This window comes from Doryrhamphus excisus, linkage group LG7 (assembly GCF_037039965.1).
Source record: "Doryrhamphus excisus strain RoL-2023G ecotype Guam linkage group LG7, RoL_Dexc_Guam_v1.1, whole genome shotgun sequence".
NCBI lineage: Eukaryota > Metazoa > Chordata > Actinopteri > Syngnathiformes > Syngnathidae > Doryrhamphus > Doryrhamphus excisus.
The window spans coordinates 12,419,794-12,444,898 of NC_136363.1; the positions used below are offsets into that span (position 1 = coordinate 12,419,794).

Below are 25,105 nucleotides of genomic sequence, written 5' to 3' on the forward strand. Positions count from 1 at the left end.
GTTGTTCACAAATAAGAGTTGAGTATTTTAAATCGTGGGTAACACATTAAAAGCAAAAATCACAAATGTATTTATTTATCTGGTATAAAATCTTTCCAAAAACCTAAAAATATGACAGTAAAAATGATCAGTATCATCATGGTATCATCAATACAGTGTCTAGATTTGACTGAATTACCCCAGCTATTGTTTTTTTGCGACACACACAGCGTCTTTACGGCACCTCTCTTTGGAGTCTTCAGCATGGATAAAACTACCTTAATTAATGAAAGCATGAAAGGAAGAACTTGCTCACTAATAACGAGAGGACTTGTGCTAAAGTCTTAACTTTAGATAAACGTACAGTAACCGCAAGCACCAGTTTGTGACGAGTCGCTAGTAGCATGCTAACTGAAACGCCACTTCTCGTAAAGACCTTCACAATAATAGTGTTTCTGAAATGACTGTTTTAATCGGTCGCATTTTTCGTAATAAGTTAACCCACAATGCAAATATTTATTTAAGTTGTGCGATTTCATGTTTTTTTCAAAGTCTGTCGCTTTGTTAGAAAACTGAACCTTTTTTATATGTGGCAGTGCTGCCACCTGCTGACTCATGCTTTCGATAGATGTTTTTTTAAAGAAACCCCAACACTGTACACCACATTGATGTCATATTTAATCATCTCTTCGTTAAACTGCAAGTTTGTCATCGACGATGCTCAAAGGGGTGAGAGGGCTAGCTCCGCCCACTGTAGTGACCGTCAACACACATCGAAGCGTGTCGGGAGTTAAAGGTAATCTAAATCTAAACATGTCCACTTGGTTGTTTTTAGATGCAACTAAATGTGACTGTTTACGTTAATCGCTAACATTCCATCAACGTCAAAGATATTTTAACTTGTGTCCTACTTTGAAGCGAAGCGCTGAAAATAAACATAAAGGCTGCTTATACGTTTGTGTTGAAAATGCTCTGTTTGTAAATGTGGCTTTGTGTGGCTGTCAACTCGGGTTAGTCGCCATGTGCTCATCAATTAGTGGGGTTACTTAGTGAAGAAGCTAACTAGTTAGCCTTTAACGTTGAGGCGCGGTGACGTCAGCGTTTGTTGCTGGTGGTCGAGTGGGCGTGGCCTCTGGCTGTAAACAGGAAGTAAGCGTCCGAGCAGCAGCAGCTAACCTGGCTGAGTTAGCATGTGAAGCTAGTGCGGCTATGCTGGCAGGGGAGTTGTTGCCGGACAAAGCTGCTTATTGTTGAGCCGAGGTGGGTGTCGACTGCCTTACCAATGCTGCTTGGGTCTGTGAGGTTGTGACCTTTCAAATAATAGTAAATATTTTATTTTGGGTCATTAGCAGCTGACTTTGTTCTCCGGGAAGGAGATTACTTTCTTCATCTGAATGAAGATTTCTCGGTAAGGACGTCATGGTTGTTCGCATTGTCACTTGAATTTGGCGACTGAGAAAGTTTTGGCAAAGAAGTGATCATAGTGCAGTTTAGCCGAGGTTGCTAACAGCTATTGTGACCCAATCATGACTACAATCAAGAGGTTTTCTAGTAAATAACATTTTTAAACGTCAATGATTAATTCTCCTGTTTTTTTTCTTCAGGGAATGTGACGACTGCAAGGGGGAAGTTTGAGTCTCCCTTTTGAGCTGTGGTTATTGTCACATAGGTACGTTTGTTTTATGGGACCCTGACAAAAGGCAGACGGGTGGGGATTGTCTGGATCATGTTGGAGCTTCACTTGTTGGCCACGCCTCCGCATGAGTTTGAGGAGTGACTGGACTGTCTCATGAAGACTGCCGAGTCCTGAGTCATTGTTAAACATCATCATCATCATCATTATTGTCCCAGCATGTCCCAAAGCAGCTTGCCTCCTGGAGCGACGCATGTCTCCACAGAACTTCCTGTAACGGCAGCCACAGAAGGGTTAGAGGCCCGTCTCACGGGTAGCGACAACACCCCCATCAGCATTCTGAAGGAGGCAGATCCAACAGAGTCATCACAAAATGGACCTATCGACGCTAACAAGATGGAAGAAGAGCTAAGAGGTGGTGTGGCCACAGCGGCAGAGCCAGGTGAGGACTTGTTAACATGGCTACACCATCTTTGTCAGGTTTCGGCACTGCCCCGTACTTCCTGTTTGGCTGCAGGTCAGGACGCGGACATGGTTGAGAGTTCTTCCATGGCGACCGCCAACAGTTCAGACGAGCCGCGGGAGTCCAGCGACTCGGCATCGTTCTCCATTCCCAGTCTGGATCTGTCGGACGGGCTGGCGGCCGCAGGAAGCTCTCAAGATGTGGACGACATCCTTTCCTCGTCATACTCTGCCTTGGGTGCAGAGGGTTGCTCTCCGTCCAATGAGGTGGCCAGCCTGAAGGAGGACGAGCTCTCAGGTGACAACAGGACAACGACAATAACAAACACAAGCGTGTGTCTGGTCTCTGACTGTCATTGTCCACATGTCCAAAGGCGGCGCCGCTCCCACAGCTGCCGTGTCCACTGAGGCGGGCCCATCCATGCCGACATATTACCTGGTGAAGTGGATCACCTGGAAGGGGAAGAAGACCCCCATCATCACTCAGAGCGAGAATGGACCCTGCCCCTTGCTGGCCATCATGAACATTCTCTTCCTGCGCTGGAAGGTAGCAAGACCTCAAACACGTGCAGTCAACGTTCTCCTCATGTGTGCATGTGTGTGCATGTGTGTGCATGTGTGTGCATGTGTGTGCGTGTGTGTGCGTGTGTGTGTGTGTGTATACGCAGGCCAAGCTTCCTGCTCACACTGAAGTGGTCACCACTGAGGACCTGATGGCTCACCTGGGTAAGCTCACATCCAATCAGCTGGTGATGTAAGTAGTCGGCCTCACTTGTGTGTGTGTGTGTGTATGTATGTACGCTCTGCAGGTGAGTGTGTGCTGTCAGTTTCACCGAGAGAAAAGACACGCGGCATGGAGCTCAATTTCCAGCAAGTAGGCGGACACCCCCCCCCCCCCCACATACACACACACACACAATGTTTTTGCCAAAGATGTTCACAAAGATGGTGTTTGTGTCAGAACATGAGCGACGCCATGGCGGTCCTGCCCAAACTGTCTACGGGTCTGGACGTGAATGTTCGCTTCACGGGTGTGACGGACTTCGAGTACACCCCCGAGTGCATCGTGTTCGACCTTCTAGACATCCCGCTTTACCATGGCTGGCTGGTGGACCCTCAGGTGACACGCCCACTACCTGCCAATCATCCAGGTGACTTGTGAGCATCCCCATCAGGCCAGCCTCCAATAGGATGTGCATGTGTTTGTGTGTGTGTGTGTAGAGTCCAGAGATGGCGTCTGCTGTGGGAAAACTGAGTTACAACCAGCTGGTGGAGAAGATCATTGACTACAAACACTCGAGTGACAGCAGTCAAGTCAGTGAAGGTAACAAACACACACACACACACGCTCAGCTTGTTGTCAGCTCAGTCTCCATACCCTGTGTGTATACTTGTGTGTGCGTGGGCATGCAGGACTGGCGGCTGAGCACTTCCTGGAGACGACGGCGACGCAGCTGTCCTATCACGGCCTGTGCGAGCTCAACACCGTGGCCAAAGAAGGAGAGATGTGCGTCTTCTTCAGGAATAACCACTTCAGTACCATGATCAAACACAAGGTGGCAGCACTCACTCATACACACGTTATATTGACGTGCATCTTCACAGTGTACCATCCCCCTCCACTCCCAGGGTCATTTGTACCTCCTGGTGACGGATCAGGGCTTCCTGCGGGAGGAGGTGTTGGTGTGGGAGTCTCTGCACAACGTGGAAGGAGATGGAAACTTCTGCGACTCCAACTTCCGACTGTGTCATCCTCCTCAGAGAGCGTCGCCCCCTGCCAGCCTCCCCCCATGTGACCAGCAGCAGCAGAGGCAGATTGACCAGGTGCCACGTGGGCAGGAGGCCCTTTTTTAATGGCGGTCTCTAATTGTGTGTGTGTGATAGGACTACCTTGTGGCGGTGTCCCTTCAGCAGGAGGCCGGGGCCTCGGGGCCCCTCAGTGACCTGGAGTTGGCGCGGCAGCTCCAGCAGGAGGAGTACCAACAGCAGGGCCCGCAGCAGGCGACCCCTCAGGTAAGCATGGCAACATCTACCTCCCAAAAAATGTCACTCCGCGTCGCCATGGTGACATCTTGTGCTTGTAGGTCAGAGGTCAGGGGTCACAGCAGGGAGGGGCCAGAAGAAGAGAGAAAGACTCAGACTGTGTCGTCCTGTAATTCTCCATCCTCGTCATCGTCACTCGCTCACACACACACATACCGATGCCAAACCTCAGTGCTTTGTCACATTTCATAACGACTTCATTAACGAGATGTTCCTGCTCACGTCATTAGCATCATCGTCATCGTTTGTTGAAGAAGATTACAAATGTCATTGTTATGGTTTCAAGGTGGCCAATAAAAGCGTTGAAATAAAGTGTTTGTGATGACTGAATGATGGCAGTGAAGATCACAAAAGACAGTGGTAATAGTAAGGGTTACATTTATGTTTAACATGCATACAAGTTACATTGGAATACATCACATGCAATTCACAGTTCTTTTCTTTCTTTTCTCACTTTGTTCACTTTCTGTATTCCAAATATACTACTTGGTAAATTATGATATCTTCTGATAAATTAAAAAAATAAATAGTCTTGCTTGGTTGTTTGTCTCAACAGAACAATGCACCATAGACATGATTAGCGATAGCGTTTATGTAACAGCAGGCGGCGACACTGAGTCTGTGGGGCCAACAAAACGTCAGCTGTGACGTAATATCCGGCAAACATCCAACATGGACGCCAGCGGTCTGAAACTGAAATTGTGGGAGAATGGACCAAAACCGGGCCAGTTTTATTCATTCCCGGGCAGCAGCAACGTTGGATGTGGTCATGTTCGACATACACTGTGAGTGGCTGAGGGCTGGGTTTCCTTTGTCGTCTTTGGAGCACAATTTTAGCTCTCAGTTTCTGCTGTATCACGATGAGACGCGGCTAACTGCTGCTAAGCTAACAGCTGCTTCACGATAGACTACATCAGATTTAACGCGATATTTGTTGAATTATGATACATTGCTACGACAGTGGAACATGTGAAAATTGGTTTTGCGTTCTTTATTGTCGTTTCTCTGGAGTAGCCAGCTTATGTTAGCTAAATAGGCTGTTACGACTCTCAGACACTAGAGTCACTCCAATGTATTTTGATGTATGATTGCTCACTTGCTTATGTAGATCATTCCTGGTTTGTTGAGTGGAAGTAGAGCATGATGACAAACATTTGTTACCCCGCCCTCCCCACAGGAACCCCATGGTCACTGGAACGTCAGTGCTGGGGGTGAAGTTCACAGGTGGTGTCGTGATCGCTGCCGACATGTTGGGGTCGTACGGCTCGCTTGCAAGATTTCGCAATATCTCCCGCATCATGAAGGTGAGGCTGGATGTGACTTGTGGTGGGGTTTTTCCACTGTGATGGATAGGTCTCAGTATGTGTGTGTGTTGGTATTTCAGGTGAACAACAACACCATCCTGGGAGCTTCAGGAGACTATGCCGACTACCAGTACCTCAAACAGGTCATCGAGCAGATGGTGTAAGCATCGCAAACCTGAAAAGTTGAGCCACCAAAGCCGCTGAGTCGTAACGACTTTGTTTTTACCCCTTGTCAGCATTGATGAGGAGCTGTTGGGGGACGGTCACAGCTACAGTCCCAAGGCAGTCCACTCCTGGCTCACCAGAGTCATGTACAACCGCCGCAGCGCCATGAACCCTCTGTGGAACACCGTGATCATCGGTGGCTTCTACAACGGAGAGAGGTAATCCAGACTCAATACACTGGAACCTGTTTAAGTCGACCAATTCATAAAAGCATTGTCTACTGTGATCTTATTGTTAAAAAAATGTCCGCTTGATACAAAAAATTATGATCCAATTGGGTCATTTGTAGGGATCGACCGATATGTTTTTTTTTCGGGCCGATACAGATTTTTTTCCCATCACCCTTAGCCGATGGCCGATTTCGCTTGGGCCGATACTTGTGACTGATACTGCTTTTGTTGCCTCAATTTACATGAAATAATGACAACGATAACAAATATTACCGGTCTCAAGTTTAAAAAAATATTTATTGAAATGTAAACACTGAACGCAGTAGGATTTCTTAAACTAAAGTTCTGTTGCTGAAAACAATAACTTTTTCTACCTTTTCTTGACATTAATATATATGGGTCAAAATTGACCACACCATAGATGTTTCTTTAGTGATTAATACTAAAATGAGAAAATAAATAAAACTAATTTATTTAAGAGATATGTTCTATAGCCCTCAGCCCTACATGCCCACACCCGAAGTATTAAAACCAACATTTTCATGGATGAAGAAGTCTAAGAAGGTAATCAAGACATGAGAAGCAAATTTGATGGTAACTTATTGTTTTTAGTGTATATTATAGCTGATTTAATACATGGGTCAAAACCGATCCGTTAACATAAGAGATGATACCAGAAAGCTAACACAAGAGGAAGGTAAAACACACATTTAAATGGTATTATCAACTTTAAAAGGAATAAATATTCAACCATGTGTAAAACATAGGTCGTAGTTAAAGTTTTATCTAGCATCTGACACAATTTAGTACGATATATAAAACATTTCTCTCACCATTAAAGTTGGTGTCGTGCACGCTAAAGACCTCTGATAAGCAGACACGGCTGCTCCAATTCCTTTTGTGTGTGTGCGTGCATGCTCGGAGAGAGCATACACACATAACACGACACGCATTTAACCTCAGCACAGCGTTCGCTGATTGAAACTCCTACAAACACCATGGGACGGAATTGACAACGTTGACATTAAACCTGTGTTCATAACAGCTGTACATATTACATACAACTACATAGTACTACATAGTACATACAACTACATCAACAACTCCCTAATTATAACGGTCGGCACTTTTAAAGATGAAGCATTCAGCAGCATTCCTGGTTTTCAGACCCACAAACTAAACTATATATTTTCAAGCACGTATATTGCATGCACTTGGCGTTCATGTTTCCTATTTCAAAGCAGGTGGCAATATTTCAACTACGTTTAACTGTTAGAGGCTAATTAAAAGTTCAAAATCTACCCTGGTTGTGATTCACCACTGTTGCAGTGGGGGAGGGGTACCGCGACTGCATGTGTTGCAGGGTCCTCCTGCAACACAAAGCTGCCCGGCAGATGCCTGTCTGTAATCATGCGGCGGAAAAATAAATCGGCGAACCCACGCGCGCATCGGCCGATACCGATTCAAGTAAAGTATGCAATTAACGTCCCAATATATCGGCCGGCCAAAGTATTGGTCGATCCTTAGTTATTTGTATGTGTTGTATTGTTAACTTCATAATTATTATTAAAGCGTGAAACAACATAACTCCTGCCTGGTTAAACAGCTTCAGAACATGCCTGTCATTATTTTCCAGCCATCGGTATAAAGATAAGCAGGTAAGAGTATGAAATAATCATGAAATCGGAAGAATCTCAATAAAAAATCTACACAAATGCAGGAAAACCGTTTCAGAAACAGCGTTTAAAAAATTATTACCCGTTAAAGTTGGCGCTACCTTTTTTTTTTAAAACTAATATAGTATGTATATTTGGTGCTACCACTACGCTCATAACACATGCTGGGCCTTGCCACTGGCATGTATGAGTGCTTGTTTGTCAACCCAGTTCTGCCCAACCCACACACGCACAATGTGACTTAACCATACAGGGGTGATAGGAATATGCCAACCACACGTAACCAGTCGACCATCTTGTCTCTGTAGTTTCCTTGGTTACGTGGACAAGCTGGGCGTGGCCTACGAGGCCCCCATGGTGGCAAGTGGCTTTGGTGCCTATTTGGCTCAGGTGAGTGAGAACCTCCTCCTCCTTCAGGGGGACAATCCTAGCATTTATGTGACATGTTTTTGTTTGTGTGTAGCCTCTGATGAGGGAGGCATGTGAGAACAAGCCTGAGCTGAGCAAACAGGAAGCGCGAGAGCTGGTGGAGCGCTGCCTCAAAGTGCTCTACTACAGAGACGCTCGCTCCTACAACAGAGTGAGTACTTCTCAGCATCGCAGGAGCACGCAAAAAATAATGTAGCGCAGTGTTGGCATTTGTTGTTTAAAAAAAAAAATAAAGTCAAACTGCATTTGTTTCTACTATGTCTCAGTATGAGATTGCCATCGTAACAGCAGAGGGCGTTGAGATCATCGGACCTCTGTCTTCTGAAACCAACTGGGACATCGCTCACATGGTCAGGTAGGGGCAGATTACTTTGGTGCACAAATGACATGATGCAAGACTTGAAAATTTGTTTCAAGTTTACTTGTTAGCATTGCATTTTTTAACATTGAATTTGGATGTATTTTGACTGTATGTGGTGTTTCTTTCACTTTCTCTGCAGTGGCTTTGAGTGACCACAAAGGGGAGGACGTCTTCAAACGTCTCATGCGTCTGTTTGGTCCTCTAAAAATCCTTGTCACTTTTGTATCATTGAAAATAAATGTGTTAAATAAAAAATGACTGTTTTTGGAAAGATGTGTATATGAATATAATTGCAATAGCAGACGTTATGTATCAAATAATACTTTTTAATTGCATTATGTTAGAATTAGTCATTTTTCATTATCGGTGTTTTGTCTGTTGCAGGCCCGACGGTTGCCAGGCAGAATTCGGGAGATTAAATCATCCGTTTCGTAACTGGGCAGACCAGAATATAGCGCCCAATCAAAATAATCTCAGTCAGAAAAACATTTGCCATCAGCGAATGGAGTTGAGCTAGATTTTGGTATCCGGGTAGGTTTGTGGCAGCCCACCAATCGGAATAGACGTCTACTTTGTAGTCAGGCAGACATAACCAAGTCGTCCAATCACAAAAAAATCCAAAGGCTTTTTTGCTGTATCTTGGCTCAGGTACTTTCCTTTTCTTTTTAAAAATTCTATCTGTAATACGAGTCACTGACCCTATCATAATTTAACAACACAAATCATTACCTGTGGCTATGGGACTTATTATTCAAGTAAAAATATCGTATACAAGAAGTGTATGGGCTGTTTCGTCGCTTGCTAGCTTATGCTATCTGATAGCATCGAGCTAGGCTAGTTAGCTTCTCGTAGTAACTAGCAGCTTGATCATTGTCGTCAGTCTGTATCGTGTTTTCTCATCCAAAATGTCGTTTTGGTCCCTTTTTGGGGCGTCTTAATGTTTCACGTCGGTCACCGAGACCCGGTTGAGTGTGGCCACTCCGTCCGCTAGTCCGGGGAGGCGTTGTACCCTTTTAGCTGCTTAGCTCCGCGCTAACTTGCTCGTTTGGTCAAACATCGACACATGGCACCGGCACCTCGTAGTTTAGCCCCCCATACAGGACCTGAGCAGCACCTTCGCCCGTCACGCCGTCAGTCGCCTCAACTGGCGTGTAAACACGATGGCCGGCGTTGGGCTGATCGGTCGGCGCATGACGGCAGCTACGCTCCGAGCCGGAAAAGAGGTCCACCTGAGCCGCCATGTGTCAGCAGACGGTGGCCTTTTGGCGGCTCGCAGCTACAAAATGTAATTTCCTATTTATCCATCATCCGACTTGGAAGATGGTGACATTTACAGAGCATTGCCGCCATCGTTCATGCATTTAGTTCTTTTATTCGTTTCGTTGATGTACTTGACAACACGAGGATGTGCTCACTGAAAGCTGATCTAGTGGTTGGAAAATAGAATCTAAGATTTTTTAATTTTTTTAAAACCATATCCGGATAGTTTAAGACAGAGTTTTCTAAAATGCGGTCTGGGTGCTGTTTTTGGCACGTAGCTCGTTTTTTTAATGGCCCTTGTACATTGGCTGATGTATATTACCTCTGCATAAAGTGAAAATGAGATAGATTAATTATTAATGAAGTATACAAAATTAAAATTTTGACATTCTGTTCCAATAGCCTAGCATGCACGTGCATCTCAATACATTTTGAAAGATAAAAAATGTAGTATTTCAATACAAAAAGTGCTAGATAGATCAGGGGTGTCCAAAGTGCGGCTCATAGGCCATTTCTGGCCTTGTGGGTTTGTTTTTTAATTGGCCTGCAGCAACTGCAAAAATGCACAATGTAAAGAGAAAAGGTTAAAAAAAATTTAATTAACCAAAAATAATGCAATTTTTTTTAGCATTTTTACTTTTTTTAATTGTCATCAAAAAGTTCACAATTGTAAAATTCTAATCAGCAAATGGACTGCAAAAGCTTCCTGAGCCAGGGGTGTCTGAAGTGCAGCACGGGAACCTTTTTAATTGGGCCTCTGCATGTTGTAATATCTTAGATAATATGTGGCTGTTTTGTTCAGAAAACACATGTTGACTTGCTAATGTACAATATATATCAAAGTGCCCCCCCACACACACATCCTTAAATTTAAAATTTTCCCTCAGTGGAAAAAGTTTGGGCGCCCCATGTGTTTTTGTATTTCTAGGGCCAATGTACATGATTGCCGTGTCCTCCTCAGATGGTGCTGGTGAGCACTGGTTAGCGTGTCTACATGTTGGAGGAGCAGCTGCACCCGAGTGGAGATGTCTCCCTACAGGGGGAGGCTAGTCTGGAGGTGGTGGAGGGCGAGACAGAGCCCAGCATGCTGCTGCAGAAGCTCAAGACCAACATCTCGTAAGTTTTGTTTCTTAGTGCTTACAACTTTTTGACGTTTCATAGGTTAAAACCAATATTCAATATTGATCAGTGAAGTCATGAAGGTGACTAAGTTTAGCACGACTTAATGTTGTCATGATGTCTTCTCTGTGTGGCAGTAAGAATGTTCAAACCAAAGTGGACCACATCCTGGTAAGATGCCATGTCTAGTTCATGATCGCCAAGGTTAAAGATCACACCTCATCTCAGCGTCTTCTTTCCTGCTTGACAGCAAGATGTTCAACGTTTCTCCGACAATGACAAACTCTACTTGTACCTCCAGCTGCCCTCGGGACTCGGGGCCGGCGACAAGAGGTCTGCAGCCATTTTTCATGGACCTCATAAGTGTCTTTCTGACTCACGCTGTGTGTGTGTGTGTGCGTAGCGGGGGTGACAGTTCGTTCAACACATCAGAGCAACTTCACACCTGCAACTGGATCCGCAGCCACCTGGAGGAGCACTCGGACACATGCCTCCCCAAACAGGACGTCTACGAGACTTACAAGTAAACACACACACACACACTCACACAAACACAATCGGCCACCATGCTGTTTCTGTCCTGTCCAGGCGCTACTGTGAGAACCTGCAGCATCGTCCGCTGAGCGCCGCCAACTTTGGGAAGATCATCCGAGACATTTTCCCCAACATCAAGGCCCGCAGGCTCGGTGGCAGAGGACAGTCCAAATATCCTGTCAGCAGTTGCCATGGAGATGAGCTCAGTAGCTTAAAGGAAAACTGCACTTTTAGGGGAATCATCCGCAATCCTTATGCAGTTTTCCTCAATAGACAATAGATGGAGTTGTTTTGTAATGTGACTGCATGATACACCACCATGGAAGTGTCTTGTTTTCCATAACTGGTCAGCTGACACATACTGTTACAGCGGCATCAGGAGGAAGACGGTTCTCAACATGCCTCTGCTGCCCAACCTGGACCTGAAGAACGACCCGGTACGCACACTTAACTCACACATACACATCAGGTCCCGCTCACGCTCTCCTCTTCCTCCTCAGGCGGAGCTGACTGAGCTTGTGCAAACGTACAAGCAGGAGGTGACGGAGGCGGCGTGCGAGCTCATCTGCGATTGGGCGCAGAAGATCCTGAAGCGTTCGTTTGACACGGTGGTGGAGATCGCTCGATACCTCATCCAGGAGCATATTGTCAACCCTCGCTGCAGCCAGGCGGAGCTGGTGGCATCCGCAGCGCTCGCCGGTCCGCCTTTGACGTGTCCTTATTCTATCATCTTATCAAGTTGTTGCCGTGGTGACCGTGTATGTGTGTCTGCTGCAGGGGGTCCCGCCAAACCTCACAAGGTCATCAAGAAAACGCCACTTGCGTCCAAATGTGAGGGCGACAGCGCTGCTGATCACAAGGTGCTGTCCTGGAGGCCTCTTCCCACCATCACTCGCTGTCACTCACCACTTCCTGTTTCCTTAGAGGGAATCTGGAGACTCCGCCTCCTCGTTGGTTGTGAAGCTACCGGCCGCTGACAAGTCCAAATCTCTGTCGCTGGAAGCTCCTCCTTCTCCCGCCTCCTCCTCACTGCGTCCTGCGGTAGGTCATCAGCTGTCAATCAAAGCCTTTTGTCTCTCGTGGGCCTTTTTGATGGACGCTCCTCCGCTGTGCCGACTCAGGTGGAGGCCTACATGAAGCAGTTACCCAGAATCCTCCCCCGGAGTTCCATCCCAGACAAGAGCCAGCTGTCTGTGCGCTCCTCGCCGCCCTCGCTGGCGCCCAAAGATGCTTCAGGTGTGGGCGGGGCATCCGGCACAGGCGGTCCTGCTGCTGCGGCAGCGGCCAGCGGCGGCGGTGTGAAGGTCATTGCCATGGCAACGCTGCCCCAACAGCAAGGTGGCCCAGTGCCGCTGATGATTGTTCCTCAGGGCTGTTTGTCCTATGAAAGGGAGAAAGTCACTCCGCCCACCTCTGTGGGCCAGAAAGTACGAGAGGGCGCCAACAAGCGTCCCCTTGAGGTGACATCGGGTGCTTCATTGGGTGGACCCGGCGGCTTGGCGACGCTCCCAGTGAAACGCAAACGAGGAAGACCGAGAAAACCTCGACCGGAGGATGCTTTGCCTCCCCCCTCCCTTTCCCAACAGCCTCCTCCTCTGCCTGCAGCCCCTCCCCATGGCCCCGTCATCACCTCGGTGACCGGCGGCGTGATCCAGAAGGCTTCCTCCTCCACATCTGCGTCACAGTCTGTGCTGGGGCTGGTGATCCAGGAGCAACCGGGCCTGGTTCTGAGCCAACTTCCGATCACGTCAGACACCGGCCCACGGCTGGTCGAGCACCGAGGCGTGGTGGTGCAGTGCCAGCCAGGAGGGACCACCGAGCCGGACCACCACGCACGGCCGCTTCTCCTCTTCCAGAGTCCGGGGAACGCTGGCAGGGAGATGGCGGCGGCGACGGGACGCACACCCATGGTGGAGGTGATCCAGAAGACTCCCAGACCCGGCAATAACAACAGTGGCGCTGCACTCCCCCCCCCCAGGCTGCACCAGGACCACGGGGAAGTGGAAATCACGCTGACGCCGGTCGAGGTCAACCTCCCGCCGCCTCTGCCTTCTTCGGCTTCTGTTAAACAACAGGAGAAACGGGAAGAGAGGGAGGGGCCTCCTCCTTAGCTTCAGCCCACTCCTAGTCCCTATTGGTGGAAATCCCAGATTGGCTCGGCCAATTGAGGAGGATGAATGAAGCCAAACCTCGCTGACGGTCCATCAGCTGCCATTGCACTCAACACGCACTGTGACCTCGCCCCCCCCTACCCACCCACGTTTACGCTCGCCATCGCACAGCCGTCCATTTGGAGGAAGGAGTTCAGTATTGATGGGAGTTCTTTTGGTACTACGGGTCAGAACCTTGTCATGGTTCTTCATGGCTGACCTCTCTGAGCAGAACTCAGCCTTGTCAATCAGCTGCTCCGTGTGTGTGTGTGTCAAAGACACGCCCCCATCACGCCTCCATGAACGTGCATTTGTATGATGTCATCACTGATGACAGACAGAAAAGACAAAGCACAAAGCAAATGTTCCAATGCAGTAAATGGACGTTTATTAGCCTGCTAGCCCACCTAGCTCATGCTTTGTTTGCACTAACATGCCTACATCGGCAATTCTTTTTGCATTATCATACAAGGACAATAAAGCTGACCTCGGAAGGAGGCGGAGTTTCACTCTGTTCACTTCACCGCTGGTGCTATGATCCTCGGGCCGCCGTGGACCGACATCATTTGTGTGTGTTGTGGCATCAGCATATCACATGACCTGACCTTCAGACCGAAACAAGTGGGAAAAACCACATCATGTGACGCCTTTGTTCCCACGGCAACCTGATGCACTGATGTTTGCAGGAACAGGACGCTCACTTCCTGTCGGCAAAGTCAACCCTCAAGCCGGGGGACCTTTGACATGTGACCAGCGCCTACACCAGGATGCACTTTGGGCTTTTTGGGAAGATTGGAAGGGTCGTCGCTACTTGGAATGATGACCTGACGCCCGTTTGGGGCGACGAGGGAAGGGTCCAAGCGGAACTGGGTCACATAATCAAAGATAAAGGATCGGGAATCGGGTAGCACATGTTGTATTGCACTTTCATAGGGAAAGGAAAACAAATGTAGACCTATGGCAGATAGAACACTCCTGTTAGCATTCTGAACCATCGCGGCTCATCAGGAAGCCGCGTCGGCGGTCCACAAAGTGGTTTTGTTGTGGTTGTGACGTCATCAAACTGTTCACGTCACGGTAGACAACAACACGTCTATTTGTGGAGTAAATCAATGTTTTTTTATGAAATGCCTCTTGTGTTTGTGTGTGCACTTTTTGTTGCAATGACGACACTCTAGTGTCCTGCATGGTTTTCCTGTAACGTTTTTGTATTGTATTCCTGCTTTGTGTTTATTGTTTTTTGCACTTTATTCGTGAAATGTTTTGTCGGTCCAAGTGTTAAAAAAAAACTGACTAATCAGCGAAATGCACCTTTAATTTCCCTACCAGTCTTATTTACTGTTTGTTGTGAAGAGAAACAGAAAGTGATCACTCGTGTGATGGATCTATTTTCCGACGCCGCCTGATGGGAATAAAACGTCATGTTAACGAGTTGACATTTTTTTCTCTTTCTATGTTTCAAGCAGCTGTCCTCCTTTCTGGATGATCTAACTTCAACTTCCGCTGAGTGGAGGAGAAAAATCGGTGAAGTCAGTGGGCGTGTCCATTTTTGTGTTTTGGTCCGAACGGAAGACTTGACCAAAAATCCGCAGCATCAACAACCCTCACCACCACACACACAATTTAACAGCGGAACTTATACAATAGTCTTTTCAGAATAAAGCTCTTGGGCGCCGGAGTAACTCAAATGCTAGCATAATTGAGGAACACGTCGCCTCCGTGACTTTATTTCACGTTTAAAAGGCTGAAAACACGAAAAGCTATAAAGATAAATCGACGCAGATGTAAATATTAAATTTACGATTAATGTCTGCTTTTGTTATGCAAACCAAAACCGGAAGTGACTATTTTGTTGCTCGGCTGGAGCGGACTTTATCTTGCGTCACTGCTGCCTTAAAGCTGGGCATCTAGGCCACAGAGCAGAACCAGACCTGCTCTGAAAGCTCAACGAGAAGGTGGACTACAAGCTGGACTATAAGGTGGACTCCAGAAGCGGACGTGCACGCGCCTCTGACGGCGCCTTCAGCGCGGGCACCCGGTAAGTCCCCCCCATCCCACGCCCGTTTATCCCCGTTGTTCTGCGTGCTGGCCTGCCTCATCATCTTCATCTTCATCACTGCAGCATATTCGTCAACAAAGTTGTCTGTCCGTGACGTCACAAGAACACGAATACGAAGGTTTATTATGATTTACGTCATTATAATGACGCCAGTCGAACATCGGCTCTGACGTATCAGGAAGTCACGTGTCCATATTTTTGCGTGTCTCATACTTTGACCTCAAGTGTATGTCACGTTGTGGTAACGTCACACGCTGATGCTTATGTGTGAGTGACTCCGCCCACCATCTGATGGCGTCACTTGGATCGTATTTGTCAGCGTGACGTCATCAGAAAGTCATGTGACTTGTGTTGTCTTGTTCCTCTTTACAGACCTTCTTTTCCACAATGGCGGACACGGAAGTTTCTTTCTCTCCGGCCCTGCGGCTGCTGCACTTAAGCCCCGCCCACACGACTGAGGCCCCTCCTTCTGCCTCCTCCTCCTCTCCCACCACCTTCTCCTGCCCCTCCTCTCCTTCCAGCGCCTCCTCGTCATCCTCGTGTTCTTCCGACAGTTCCTCTGACCGGCCAGGCCGCCGCCGCCATCGCCATAATCAGCCCCGGCCCCAGCTTCCGCTGCCCCCACCCCTTCAGGACGAGCGGCCATCCTCGCCCAGCGCCAGCCCCCGCAGCTCCAGCCCCAGCGGGAGCATCGGGAGCACTGGCAGCCTCAGTAGTGCCAGCGAGGGCACGGCCAGTGGCGGCGTTGCAGCCAGTGATGGCGCCGACGCCTCCGGGCCTGGTCCCCACCTAGACGTCATTTCAGAGAGCGCCATGGAAGTGGACCAAGGTAGAGTCAGAGAGAAAGGAGCTGGCGGCCATCTTGACAAATACTCTTTTGCTCCTGCAGTCATTGACCCGGAAGTGGCGCTGAAGGCGTGTCAGGAAGTTCTTCTCAAGGTGAAACTACAGAGCCGGGAGGGGGCGGAGCCTCTTGCTCTAGATGAGCGGCGGCACATCGGAGCTGACACCGACTCCATCAAAGAGGAAGACGAAGATGAAGAGGCCAATGGGCGTGGTCTTTGCCAGCGGGAGGCGCCTCCGTCATCGTCGTCGTCCAAACAATCCTGGCTGCTGCGCTTGTTCGAGTCCAAGCTCTTTGACGTGTCCATGGCGATGGCGTACCTGTACAAGTCCAAGGAGCCCGGTGTGCAGGCGTACATCGGGAACCGCCTCTTCAGCTTCGCCGACAGCGAGGTGGACTTTTACCTGCCGCAGCTGCTCAACATGTACGTGCACATGGACGCCGAGGTGGGGGACGCCATCAGACCTTACCTGGTGAGTGTACGGCTGCCTCACGCCGGGCCGGCGCCCTTCGCCGTGTTGTGACGTGTGATTTTGTGCCGCCAGGTGCATCGCTGCAGGGGCAGCATCGTCTTCTCCCTGCTGTGCGCCTGGTTGCTGGGCGCCTACTCGTCCGACATGCACATCTCCACGCAGCGACACTCCAGAGGCACCAAACTCAGAAAGCTCATCCTGTCTGATGAGCTCAGGCCCCCCGGCGCCGCCGCCCCACGGACGTTGTCAGCCTCTGACTGCCCGGCAACGTCACCACCCCACCGCCATACGCATCGGTGTCATCACGGCAGCGACGCAGGCGTCCCAGGAGGGAATGAGGTGTTTCTGTCGCCTTCCAGGAGGACACACCAGAGGTCCAAATCAGACGCCACCACAGCGAGCGGTGGGCCCAGCTGTGGCCTCCGCAGGACAGGAAGTAACCCCAAAGTAGAGGCCGTCCACGAGGAGGTGAGCGCCGGCGTCATTGTTTACCGTTGAATGTCTTGACACGTCACAATGCTGGCCAGGTCAGAGTTCAGTGGTCCAAGTAATGTGGAATGTAGGTCACGTAAACATCTTCCCTCCTGGCTTTGATTTCCTCCTCCAAAGTGATTCCATGTGTCCGTGTGCGGCCTTGGAACATTCCGACTGCTCGCTCATGTGACAGGCAGTAGCCTGTAGCCCTCTGGTGGCTGATGAGTGCACTGCAGCTCAATCTGTTCACAGAGACATGAAGCTGAGAAATGATGAAGATCGCAGGGGGTTTGGGGGTCGTGCTGAATGCTTGTGTGGTGTTGCTATGATACGCTGTGATGCTCCTCAGCCGGAGCGTCTGCGTCCGCAGCGCGACTTGGTCAAGTCGCTGCTGGCCATCGGGAAGCGTCTGGCCACGTTGCCCACCAAAGAGCTGAAAACGCAGCGGCTGATCTCAGAGCTGTCGCTCCTCAACCACAAGCTGCCCGCCCGAGTGTGGCTGCCCACCGCCGACTTCCAGCACCACGTCGTCCGCATCCCGCACACGCAGGCCGTGGTGCTCAACTCCAAAGACAAGGTGAGCATGGCGCCTGTTAGCAGGCTAGCTACTGTATATCATAGACCAGGGGTCTCAAACTCAATTTACCTGGGGGCCACTGGAGTAATAAATAAATATAATAATAATAATAAAACGGCAAATAATACAAACTTAAGAAACCACATATAGTTGGTGGGTAGACAAATTATTTTTTTCAGATTAAAATGAACAAAGCATTATTAGAGCCCTGTAGACATGACAAAACACGACTATAGTCACATTTATACTCTTTTTATTTACAACATATTGCGCAACTGCAGGGTCTTGAGACACATGCTAACTCGCAAACTAGAGAGCTAGCGACCTAAACGGTAGCCTTCAAGTTATTTCCTTTAAACTTAAATAGCCAAAAACGTACCACTTCCACACGGATAGGGAGGATAACTATTAACAGTTATTTAACCTTTAACATGAACATTAATCAAACGTAATCATTTTTTCTGGGTACATGATACCATACAGCATCCATATCAAACTTTCATATCAAGGCGGGGGCCTCAAACTAGTGTCCTGCGGGCCACATTTGGCCCGCGGGCCGCGTGTTTGAGACACCTGTCATAGACGGTATGTTTGCTATCAACATCCCATACGTGCACATCGACACAGGCGCCGTACATCATCTACGTGGAGGTTCTGCAGTGCGAGAACTTCGAGACTTCCGCCGTTCCCGTTCGGATCCCTGAGGCGCGAATCCGCTCGGCCCGCTCCGCCGACAATCTGGACTGCGGTGCCACTGTGACGCCAGAGCAGCGCACGGCAAGTTTCTCTACCGTCCCCAACTACGACAACGACGACGAGGCCTGGGCCACCGATGACATCGGGCAGCTGCAGGTGGAGGTGAGCGGTGGCGTCATGGCTGATCTTGGTCTGATGACAACGGTGCTAACGTTTGCTTCCTGTGGTCGAGGTACAGACCGGTAGCAGTGACAACATCAGCCAGTTCTCTGTGGACAGCATCACCAGTCTGGAGAGCAGAGAGGTGGTCTTCATTGCGGCCGGAGACATCAGGTTTGTTGACCCTCGCCACTGCCGCGCCTTTATTTTGACAATCACCGACTTTCTCTCCCTCCTCCGCCACAGACGCCGCCTGTCCGAGAACTTGGCACACACGCCCACTACGTTCAAGAGGGACCCTGAAGACCCCTCAGCTGTGGCCCTCAAGGAACCCTGGCAGGAAAAAGTCAGGTAGGCCACACCTGACTGACGCCATGTTGTCTGGAGTAAACACAGTGTGTGTGGGCGTGGTTCTACGTGTAGGCGTATCCGGGAGGCGTCTCCGTATGGTCACCTGCCGAGCTGGCGTCTTCTGTCCGTCATCGTCAAGTGTGGTGACGACCTGAGACAGGAGCTGTTGGCCTATCAGGTCCTGACACAGCTGCAGGTACCGCCCCCCTCCTGCCTTCATGTAGCTCAGGTAGCTGTTAGCCCTGTCATCTCCCTGAACATCCAGTGTCATCTCCCTGAACACCGGCTCACCCCAGGGATGTGTTCTGAGCCCCCTGTTGTTTACCCTAATGACCCATGACTTACATTATTATTATTTATTTAAATTATTTAAAATATTTGGGCAATTTACTGTTCACGCTGCACTTTACATTATGTTGTTCATATTTGTTGGTGTCTATTCCATCTATTTATTCTCCACATTATTATGGACTGGCTCAGTAGCCAGCCCATAGACTGCTACTGCAAGTAGCAGTAGCCCATATTGTTATTCCTTGTGGCGTTTAGCTATTATTATATCTTAATCTTCCCATTTTTGTGCGCGTAATGCGGCCAAAACCGCAAGAAGGACCCCCACACATGTTACACCGTCGGAATCGTGATGCTCGGGACTACAGCGGTATTTATTTTTTGGAACGTTTTGTGTAACCATGGCGACGCTATTAACCGAAACGTTCAAAAATGGGCCAGTAGATTAGGTATACCTGTTCTATTTTTAGAACAGCCACATTCCAGAGAAAACGAGAATTTACAGACTATTCACCCCCTTGTAGCTCAGCCATACGGCCACGTAGAAACGTGATTGATGGCTCATTTTTTAGATAAACTTCCGAACTCTCTCTGTGGCTAAATGCTAATTGCTAGCATGTTAGCATGTTAGCATTTAAGCTAATTTACTCATGTCTAAAGGCAAATACACACATGGCATGATGTAGGGAGGTCATAGGACAACCTTGGCACTTTCTAAACTTGAGGCTCTCTTGCTAGGTGCTAGCATGATGACTGTTAGCATGTTAGCATTTAAGCTAATTTACTCGCGTTTAAAGGCAAATACACATATGTCATGATGTAGGGAGGTTATAGGACAACCTTGGCACTTTCTAAACTTGGGACTCTCTTGCTAGGTGCTAGCATGATGACTGTTAGCATGTTAGCATTTAAGCTAATTTACTCACGTTTAAAGGCAAATACACATATGGCATGATGTAGGGAGGTTATAGGACAACCTTGGCACTTTCTAAGCTTGAGGCCCTCTTGCTAGGTGCTACCGTGGTAGCCGTTAGCATGTTAGCATTTAAGCTAATTTACTCATGTCTAAAGGCAAATACACACATGGCATGATGCAGGGAGGTTATAGGACAACCTTGGCAGTTTCTAAACTTGAGGCCCTCTTGCTAGGTGCTAGTATGGTAGCCGTTAGCATGTTAGCATTTAAGCTAATTTACTCATGTCTTCAGGCAAATACACACATGGCATGGTGTAGGGAGGTTATAGGACAACCTTGGCACTTTCTAAACTTGAGGCTCTCTTGCTAGGTGCTAGCATAATGATTGTTAGCATGTTAGCATTTCAGCTAATTTACTCACGTTTAAAGGCAAATACACACATGATATGATGTGGGGAGGTTATAGGACAACCTTGGCAGTTTCTAAACTTGAGGCTGTCTTGCTAGGTGCTAGAATGTTAGCCGTTAGCATGTTAGCATTTAAGCTAATTTACTCATGTTTACAGGTAAATACACACATGGCATGGTGTAGGGATGTTACAGGACAACCTTGGCACTTTCTAAAGTTGAGGTTCTCTTGCTAGGTGCTAGCATTACAACTGTTAGCATGCTCGCATCTTCGCTAATTTACTCACGTTTAAAGGCAAATACACATATGTCGTGACGTAGGGAGGATATAGGACAACCTTGGCACTTTCTAAACTTGAGGCTCTCTTGCTAGGTGCTAGCATAATGATTGTTAGCATGTTAGCATTTCAGTTAATTTACTCACGTTTAAAGGCAAATACACACATGACATGATGCGGGGAGGTTATAGGACAACCTAGGCAGTTTCTAAACTTGAGGCTGTCTTTCTAGGTGCTAGCAGGGTTAGCCGTTAGCATGTTAACATTTAAGCTAATTTACTCATGTCTAAAGGATAATACACACATGGCATGATTTAGGGAGGTTACAGGACAACCCAGGCACATTTTTAACCTAAGGCTCTCTTGCTTAGTGCTAGCATGATGACTGTTAGCATGTTAGCATTTAAGCTAATTTACACATGCCTAAATGCTACTAAGCACATGTCATGATGTGGGGAGGTTATAGGACAACCTTGGTACTTTCTAAACTTGAGGCCCTCTTGCTAGGTGCTAGCATGATGACTGTTAGCATGTTAGCATTTTACCTAATTTAGTCATGTCTAAAGGAAAATACACACATGGCATGATGTGGGGACACTGTAGGACTGCCCCAAACTTTTCAGGACCTGAGGCTGTTTTGCTACGTGTTAGCACGGTAGCCGTTATCATGTTAGCATTTTAGCATTTTAGCTAATTTACTCAAGTTTAAAGGCAAATACACACTTGGCATGATGTGGGGACACTATGGGACTGCATCAACCTTTTCCGTACTTGAGGCTTTCTTGCTAGGTGCTACCGCAGTAGCCGCTGACACACCGGGCCCGAGGTTCACAGCACAGGTGGCCAGTCCATCAAAATTTCCGCGGGAATTTTCTAGTTATTATTATTTATTATTACTTATCTTCTTTTGTGTCTGTTATTATATGGGAGCCAGGCAACGACATTTCGTTGGCAATTTCACTACTGTGTTTTTGTGCAATGACAATAAAGGGAGTCTATCTAGCTATATATGTTAGCATATAGCATGGCATATTTTCAGTCCATCTGGCAGCAGGAGAGAATACCTCTGTGGATCAAACCTTACAAGATCCTGGTGATGTCGTCGGACAGCGGCATGATCGAGCCCGTCCTCAACGCCGTGTCCCTCCATCAGGTACGCGAGCACGTACGCCGTGATCACATGATTGGCCAACTAACAACTGTGCTGACTGAGGACAAAAAAGATGACGCTTGTTTCCTGTCTCAGGTTCGTAAGCAGAGTCAGCTGTCGCTGCTCGACTACTTCCTGCAGGAACACGGCAGCCACACCACGGAAGAGTTCCTCACCGCTCAGAGGAATTTCGTCCAGAGCTGTGCGGGATACAGCCTCATCTGCTACCTGCTGCAGGTCAAAGACAGGTAAGCTGCTGTGTTTCTCTTGTTTCCATGACGACAGATCTAAACATGCTAGCTTATTGGTCCGCTCTCTCTCAAGACACAACGGTAACATCCTGCTGGACTCGGAAGGTCACATCATCCACATCGACTTCGGCTTCATCTTATCCAGTTCTCCCCGTAATCTCGGCTTTGAGACGTCTGCCTTCAAACTCACCTCTGAGTTTGTCGACGTGAGCCTGCTTCTGTTTTGTTTTGGGACAAAGGGGGGGCGCCGTGGTGGGGGCGGGTTCTAAAAGAGGAGACGTGTGTGCAGGTGATGGGCGGTCTGGATGGAGACATGTTCCTCTACTACAAGATGCTGATGCTCCAAGGACTCATCGCCGCCAGGAAGCACATGGACAAGGTGCTGCACATCGTGGAGATCATGCAGCAAGGTACGCACACACACACACACACACACCCTACATACACTTCCCATTCTCTATGTATGTGTTCAGTAACTGTGTACTTCAGTACTTCTACACAATACTAACCAGTAGTTTAGTCATGCATGTGTACTCCTAAGAAGTAAATACAATGCATACACTGAGTAGTACACTACATAGTGTGCACTTACTAGGATACTAGGATGCACTGTGTAGTACACACTCCGTAGTGTACACCAGATAGTACATACATACTATGCACTTCATACTGTACACTACATTGTACACATTACATTGTGTACACTTTATAGTACTCACTACGTACTGCTCACTACACAGTGTACACTTTATAGTACATACTCTGTCTCAGTAGTAAGCATTTCATGGTGTGCACTACGCTAAATAGTGTACACTTTTGCAGCACAGTACACACTAGGTACTATGTAGTGTGCACTTGATAGTATGCACCTGGTATACACTTTGTTAGTAGTGTACTTGGTATTAGTATGTCGTCTACTAAGGTTCTTTTTGGGGGCGTGGCCTGCAGGCTCCCAGCTGGCCTGCTTCCACGGTTCCGGAACCATCCGCGGCCTGAAGGAGCGTTTCCACATGAGCCTGACCGAGGAGCAGCTGCAGGTTCTCGTGGAGCAGCTGGTGGACGGCTCCATGCGCTCCATCACCACCAAACTCTACGACTCCTTCCAATATGTCACCAACGGCATCATGTGACCAGACCATGAGTCCGCCTGGGATTGACACTCTTTCTATGAGCTTTTACTTTCATTCTGAACGAAGCACACAAACTCCACGCGAAGCACACGTGACCAATGCTGAATGTTTCCTCTTCAGGCGGTTTGAACGCTAACATGCTATCATTAGCCCGACTGAGCCTTCAGACATGTTTGCGGCGTGAGAAAGACGACAGACGTGTTGCAAAAGGCGTCGGTATGGGTTTGTTTTCATATTTGTTTTGTTGCTGAGACATGACAGAACATTCCAACTAATGTTGCCGCGCTGTGATTGGTCGACACGTACGCGCTGGGAATTGACTGCAGCCAATCAGGACGCTTTTTGATTGTGTATGTGAACTTTGTACGTCACAAAGATGGTAACTTTCACTTGCCTCGCATCAAAGCAGCCTTTAAGCAGGTACTTAGTAGTACGTACCCAGTTACATAACTCTTACCTACTAAAGAACAAAGTACGTACTATGAAGCACCTGCATAGTACTACCACACAGTACTGGTTTTGTAATTACTACAGTATTTTAATGTATACACGCGACTACACATGGGCGTGCGTATTACCATGTAACCACTACTGTGTAGGAAATACTACATTCTAAATCAGTAGTACTTAAGAATAGTACTAAAGTCCACACTTGGTAGTACGCACTTCATCGCTTATTTACTAGTTAGTAGTGCATGTACTAACTACTACTGTGTAGTAGTTTAGTTGTGCATACGCGCCAAGACATAGTACTACTGTAGGGTAGTAGTTTAGTAGTGCATAAATACTTTAAAGTAAGTGCATACTGCGGAATGTACTCTCAGTCCTGTGCGTTATGTAGTATGCCACACTTAGTGTACTACGTAATGTGCACTTGATAGTACTTGCAGGGGTTGACTGCAGCCAATGAGGAGGTTTGTGGTTGTGAACGTCAACTCTGAATGGCAACAATCTGGTTAGCTTTCACGACAGAGCAGCTAGCCTCGCATCAGAGCAGCCTTTAAGATGTTATAAATAATGTACAGTCTATATTTATATTTACTGCAAGCAATGCATTCACATTGTATGTACTAACAAGCTAACTTCTTGTTTTTTTTGTTTTTAGTACATACCTTCAAACTGGAATAAGGTCTCTCGTTTGATTGACTGTTGACACTTTTTAAATAAAATGATGAATATACCACAGAGCAAGTGGAATAAAAAAATACTAATTCATGTCAAAAGTGTGTTACATAAATGTCACATTGTTCATGGTACTGTAAATGTATTCCTTGTTTGAAAACAACTCACATCACACATTTTAGTGCTTTGTACCACACATGTATTTTCAATTGAAGCAAAGATATATTCATTTAAAATACTTGAAACTGTGATATTTGAGCAGCTTATTAGACTTTTTTTGATCAATTTTTTTTTGATCAGCATAAAAGCACACTAGCGAGATATTCCTACCTTGTTTTGTATGAATTAAGTCAAGAAATATAGTAGCATTTATAGTAGTATAGTAATATGCGACATCCTATTCAAACATTAATTGTTAAAGGACTTATTATGTACCCATTTGGGTGTACTCTATTTACATAATAGAGTAAACAGTCATATCAGAAACGTAACGAATGTGCTTCTCTTAATTTGAAGTTTCGCCGCACACATCCGCTCTGAACACGGAAGTAAAATGCTCCTGATGCAAATAGTTTTGTAATGGA

General features: G+C 47.4%; 4 protein-coding genes across 12 annotated transcripts; all 4 read left to right on the forward strand.

The window, feature by feature from the left end:
- Positions 1–607: 607 nt before the first annotated feature.
- Positions 608–4,429, forward strand: mindy1 (MINDY lysine 48 deubiquitinase 1). 4 transcript variants are annotated; one of them, XM_078792122.1, is made up of 13 exons: positions 1,132–1,239; positions 1,329–1,387; positions 1,584–2,054; positions 2,130–2,372; positions 2,449–2,621; positions 2,743–2,800; positions 2,884–2,948; positions 3,036–3,194; positions 3,296–3,398; positions 3,488–3,630; positions 3,704–3,885; positions 3,959–4,087; positions 4,159–4,429. In XM_078792122.1, exons 3-13 carry the CDS (start codon positions 1,832–1,834, stop codon positions 4,307–4,309), a joined length of 1,629 nt encoding a protein of 542 aa, XP_078648248.1. In that variant the 5' UTR covers positions 1,132–1,239; positions 1,329–1,387; positions 1,584–1,831; the 3' UTR covers positions 4,310–4,429. The 4 variants fall into 4 exon arrangements, with proteins under 4 accessions (XP_057903577.2, XP_078648247.1, XP_078648249.1 ...); XM_058047594.2 differs by lacking the exons at positions 1,132–1,239; positions 1,329–1,387 and adding an exon at positions 608–775 and having other exon boundaries at positions 3,704–3,898; XM_078792121.1 differs by lacking the exons at positions 1,132–1,239; positions 1,329–1,387 and adding an exon at positions 608–775.
- A 314-nt stretch (positions 4,430–4,743) lies between these two features.
- Positions 4,744–8,569, forward strand: psmb4 (proteasome 20S subunit beta 4). The gene is made up of 8 exons (XM_058047583.2): positions 4,744–4,902; positions 5,295–5,421; positions 5,502–5,581; positions 5,658–5,804; positions 7,801–7,882; positions 7,956–8,072; positions 8,188–8,276; positions 8,422–8,569. The coding sequence occupies exons 1-8, from the start codon at positions 4,790–4,792 to the stop codon at positions 8,432–8,434; spliced, it is 768 nt and encodes a 255-aa protein (XP_057903566.2). The 5' UTR covers positions 4,744–4,789; the 3' UTR covers positions 8,435–8,569.
- Positions 8,570–8,739: 170 nt separating this feature from the next.
- On the forward strand, positions 8,740–14,773 carry rfx5 (regulatory factor X, 5). 4 transcript variants are annotated; one of them, XM_078792129.1, is made up of 11 exons: positions 8,740–8,930; positions 10,504–10,658; positions 10,799–10,832; positions 10,912–10,994; positions 11,065–11,184; positions 11,250–11,366; positions 11,554–11,632; positions 11,696–11,894; positions 11,973–12,055; positions 12,120–12,236; positions 12,317–14,773. In XM_078792129.1, the coding sequence occupies exons 2-11, from the start codon at positions 10,537–10,539 to the stop codon at positions 13,304–13,306; spliced, it is 1,944 nt and encodes a 647-aa protein (XP_078648255.1). In that variant the 5' UTR covers positions 8,740–8,930; positions 10,504–10,536; the 3' UTR covers positions 13,307–14,773. The 4 variants fall into 4 exon arrangements, 3 of the variants coding, with proteins under 3 accessions (XP_078648255.1, XP_078648254.1, XP_078648256.1); XM_078792128.1 differs by having other exon boundaries at positions 8,861–8,930; positions 10,471–10,658; XM_078792130.1 differs by lacking the exon at positions 8,740–8,930 and adding an exon at positions 8,960–9,567.
- Positions 14,774–15,181: 408 nt separating this feature from the next.
- Positions 15,182–24,622, forward strand: LOC131101706 (phosphatidylinositol 4-kinase beta-like). Of its 3 annotated transcripts, XM_078792127.1 has the most exons (14): positions 15,182–15,383; positions 15,777–16,233; positions 16,294–16,721; positions 16,794–17,189; positions 17,545–17,772; positions 18,400–18,630; positions 18,701–18,801; positions 18,874–18,978; positions 19,051–19,174; positions 21,908–22,021; positions 22,115–22,266; positions 22,343–22,475; positions 22,559–22,679; positions 23,218–24,622. In XM_078792127.1, the coding sequence occupies exons 2-14, from the start codon at positions 15,792–15,794 to the stop codon at positions 23,397–23,399; spliced, it is 2,757 nt and encodes a 918-aa protein (XP_078648253.1). In that variant the 5' UTR covers positions 15,182–15,383; positions 15,777–15,791; the 3' UTR covers positions 23,400–24,622. The 3 variants fall into 3 exon arrangements, with proteins under 3 accessions (XP_078648253.1, XP_078648251.1, XP_078648252.1); XM_078792125.1 differs by having other exon boundaries at positions 15,777–16,721; XM_078792126.1 differs by having other exon boundaries at positions 15,777–16,721; positions 18,707–18,801.
- The last annotated feature ends 483 nt before the right edge of the window (positions 24,623–25,105 follow it).

Bases quoted from the DNA above. Each gene is read 5' to 3' on its own strand.
- psmb4 (XM_058047583.2), top strand. From the start codon at position 4,790: ATGGACGCCAGCGGTCTGAAACTGAAATTGTGGGAGAATGGACCAAAA. The intron at 5,422-5,501 runs GTGAGGCTGGAT...TTGGTATTTCAG, and splicing joins ATATCTCCCGCATCATGAAG to GTGAACAACAACACCATCCT. The intron at 7,883-7,955 runs GTGAGTGAGAAC...GTTTGTGTGTAG, and splicing joins TTGGTGCCTATTTGGCTCAG to CCTCTGATGAGGGAGGCATG.
- rfx5 (XM_078792129.1), top strand. From the start codon at position 10,537: ATGTTGGAGGAGCAGCTGCACCCGAGTGGAGATGTCTCCCTACAGGGG. The intron at 11,633-11,695 runs GTACGCACACTT...CTTCCTCCTCAG, and splicing joins TGGACCTGAAGAACGACCCG to GCGGAGCTGACTGAGCTTGT. The intron at 12,056-12,119 runs GTGCTGTCCTGG...CTGTTTCCTTAG, and splicing joins ACAGCGCTGCTGATCACAAG to AGGGAATCTGGAGACTCCGC.
- LOC131101706 (XM_078792125.1), top strand. From the start codon at position 15,792: ATGGCGGACACGGAAGTTTCTTTCTCTCCGGCCCTGCGGCTGCTGCAC. The intron at 19,175-21,907 runs GTACCGCCCCCC...GCATATTTTCAG, and splicing joins AGGTCCTGACACAGCTGCAG to TCCATCTGGCAGCAGGAGAG. The intron at 22,267-22,342 runs GTAAGCTGCTGT...CTCTCTCTCAAG, and splicing joins CTGCTGCAGGTCAAAGACAG to ACACAACGGTAACATCCTGC.
- mindy1 (XM_078792121.1), top strand. From the start codon at position 1,832: ATGTCCCAAAGCAGCTTGCCTCCTGGAGCGACGCATGTCTCCACAGAA. The intron at 2,055-2,129 runs GTGAGGACTTGT...GTTTGGCTGCAG, and splicing joins GGCCACAGCGGCAGAGCCAG to GTCAGGACGCGGACATGGTT. The intron at 3,195-3,295 runs GTGACACGCCCA...GTGTGTGTGTAG, and splicing joins GCTGGCTGGTGGACCCTCAG to AGTCCAGAGATGGCGTCTGC.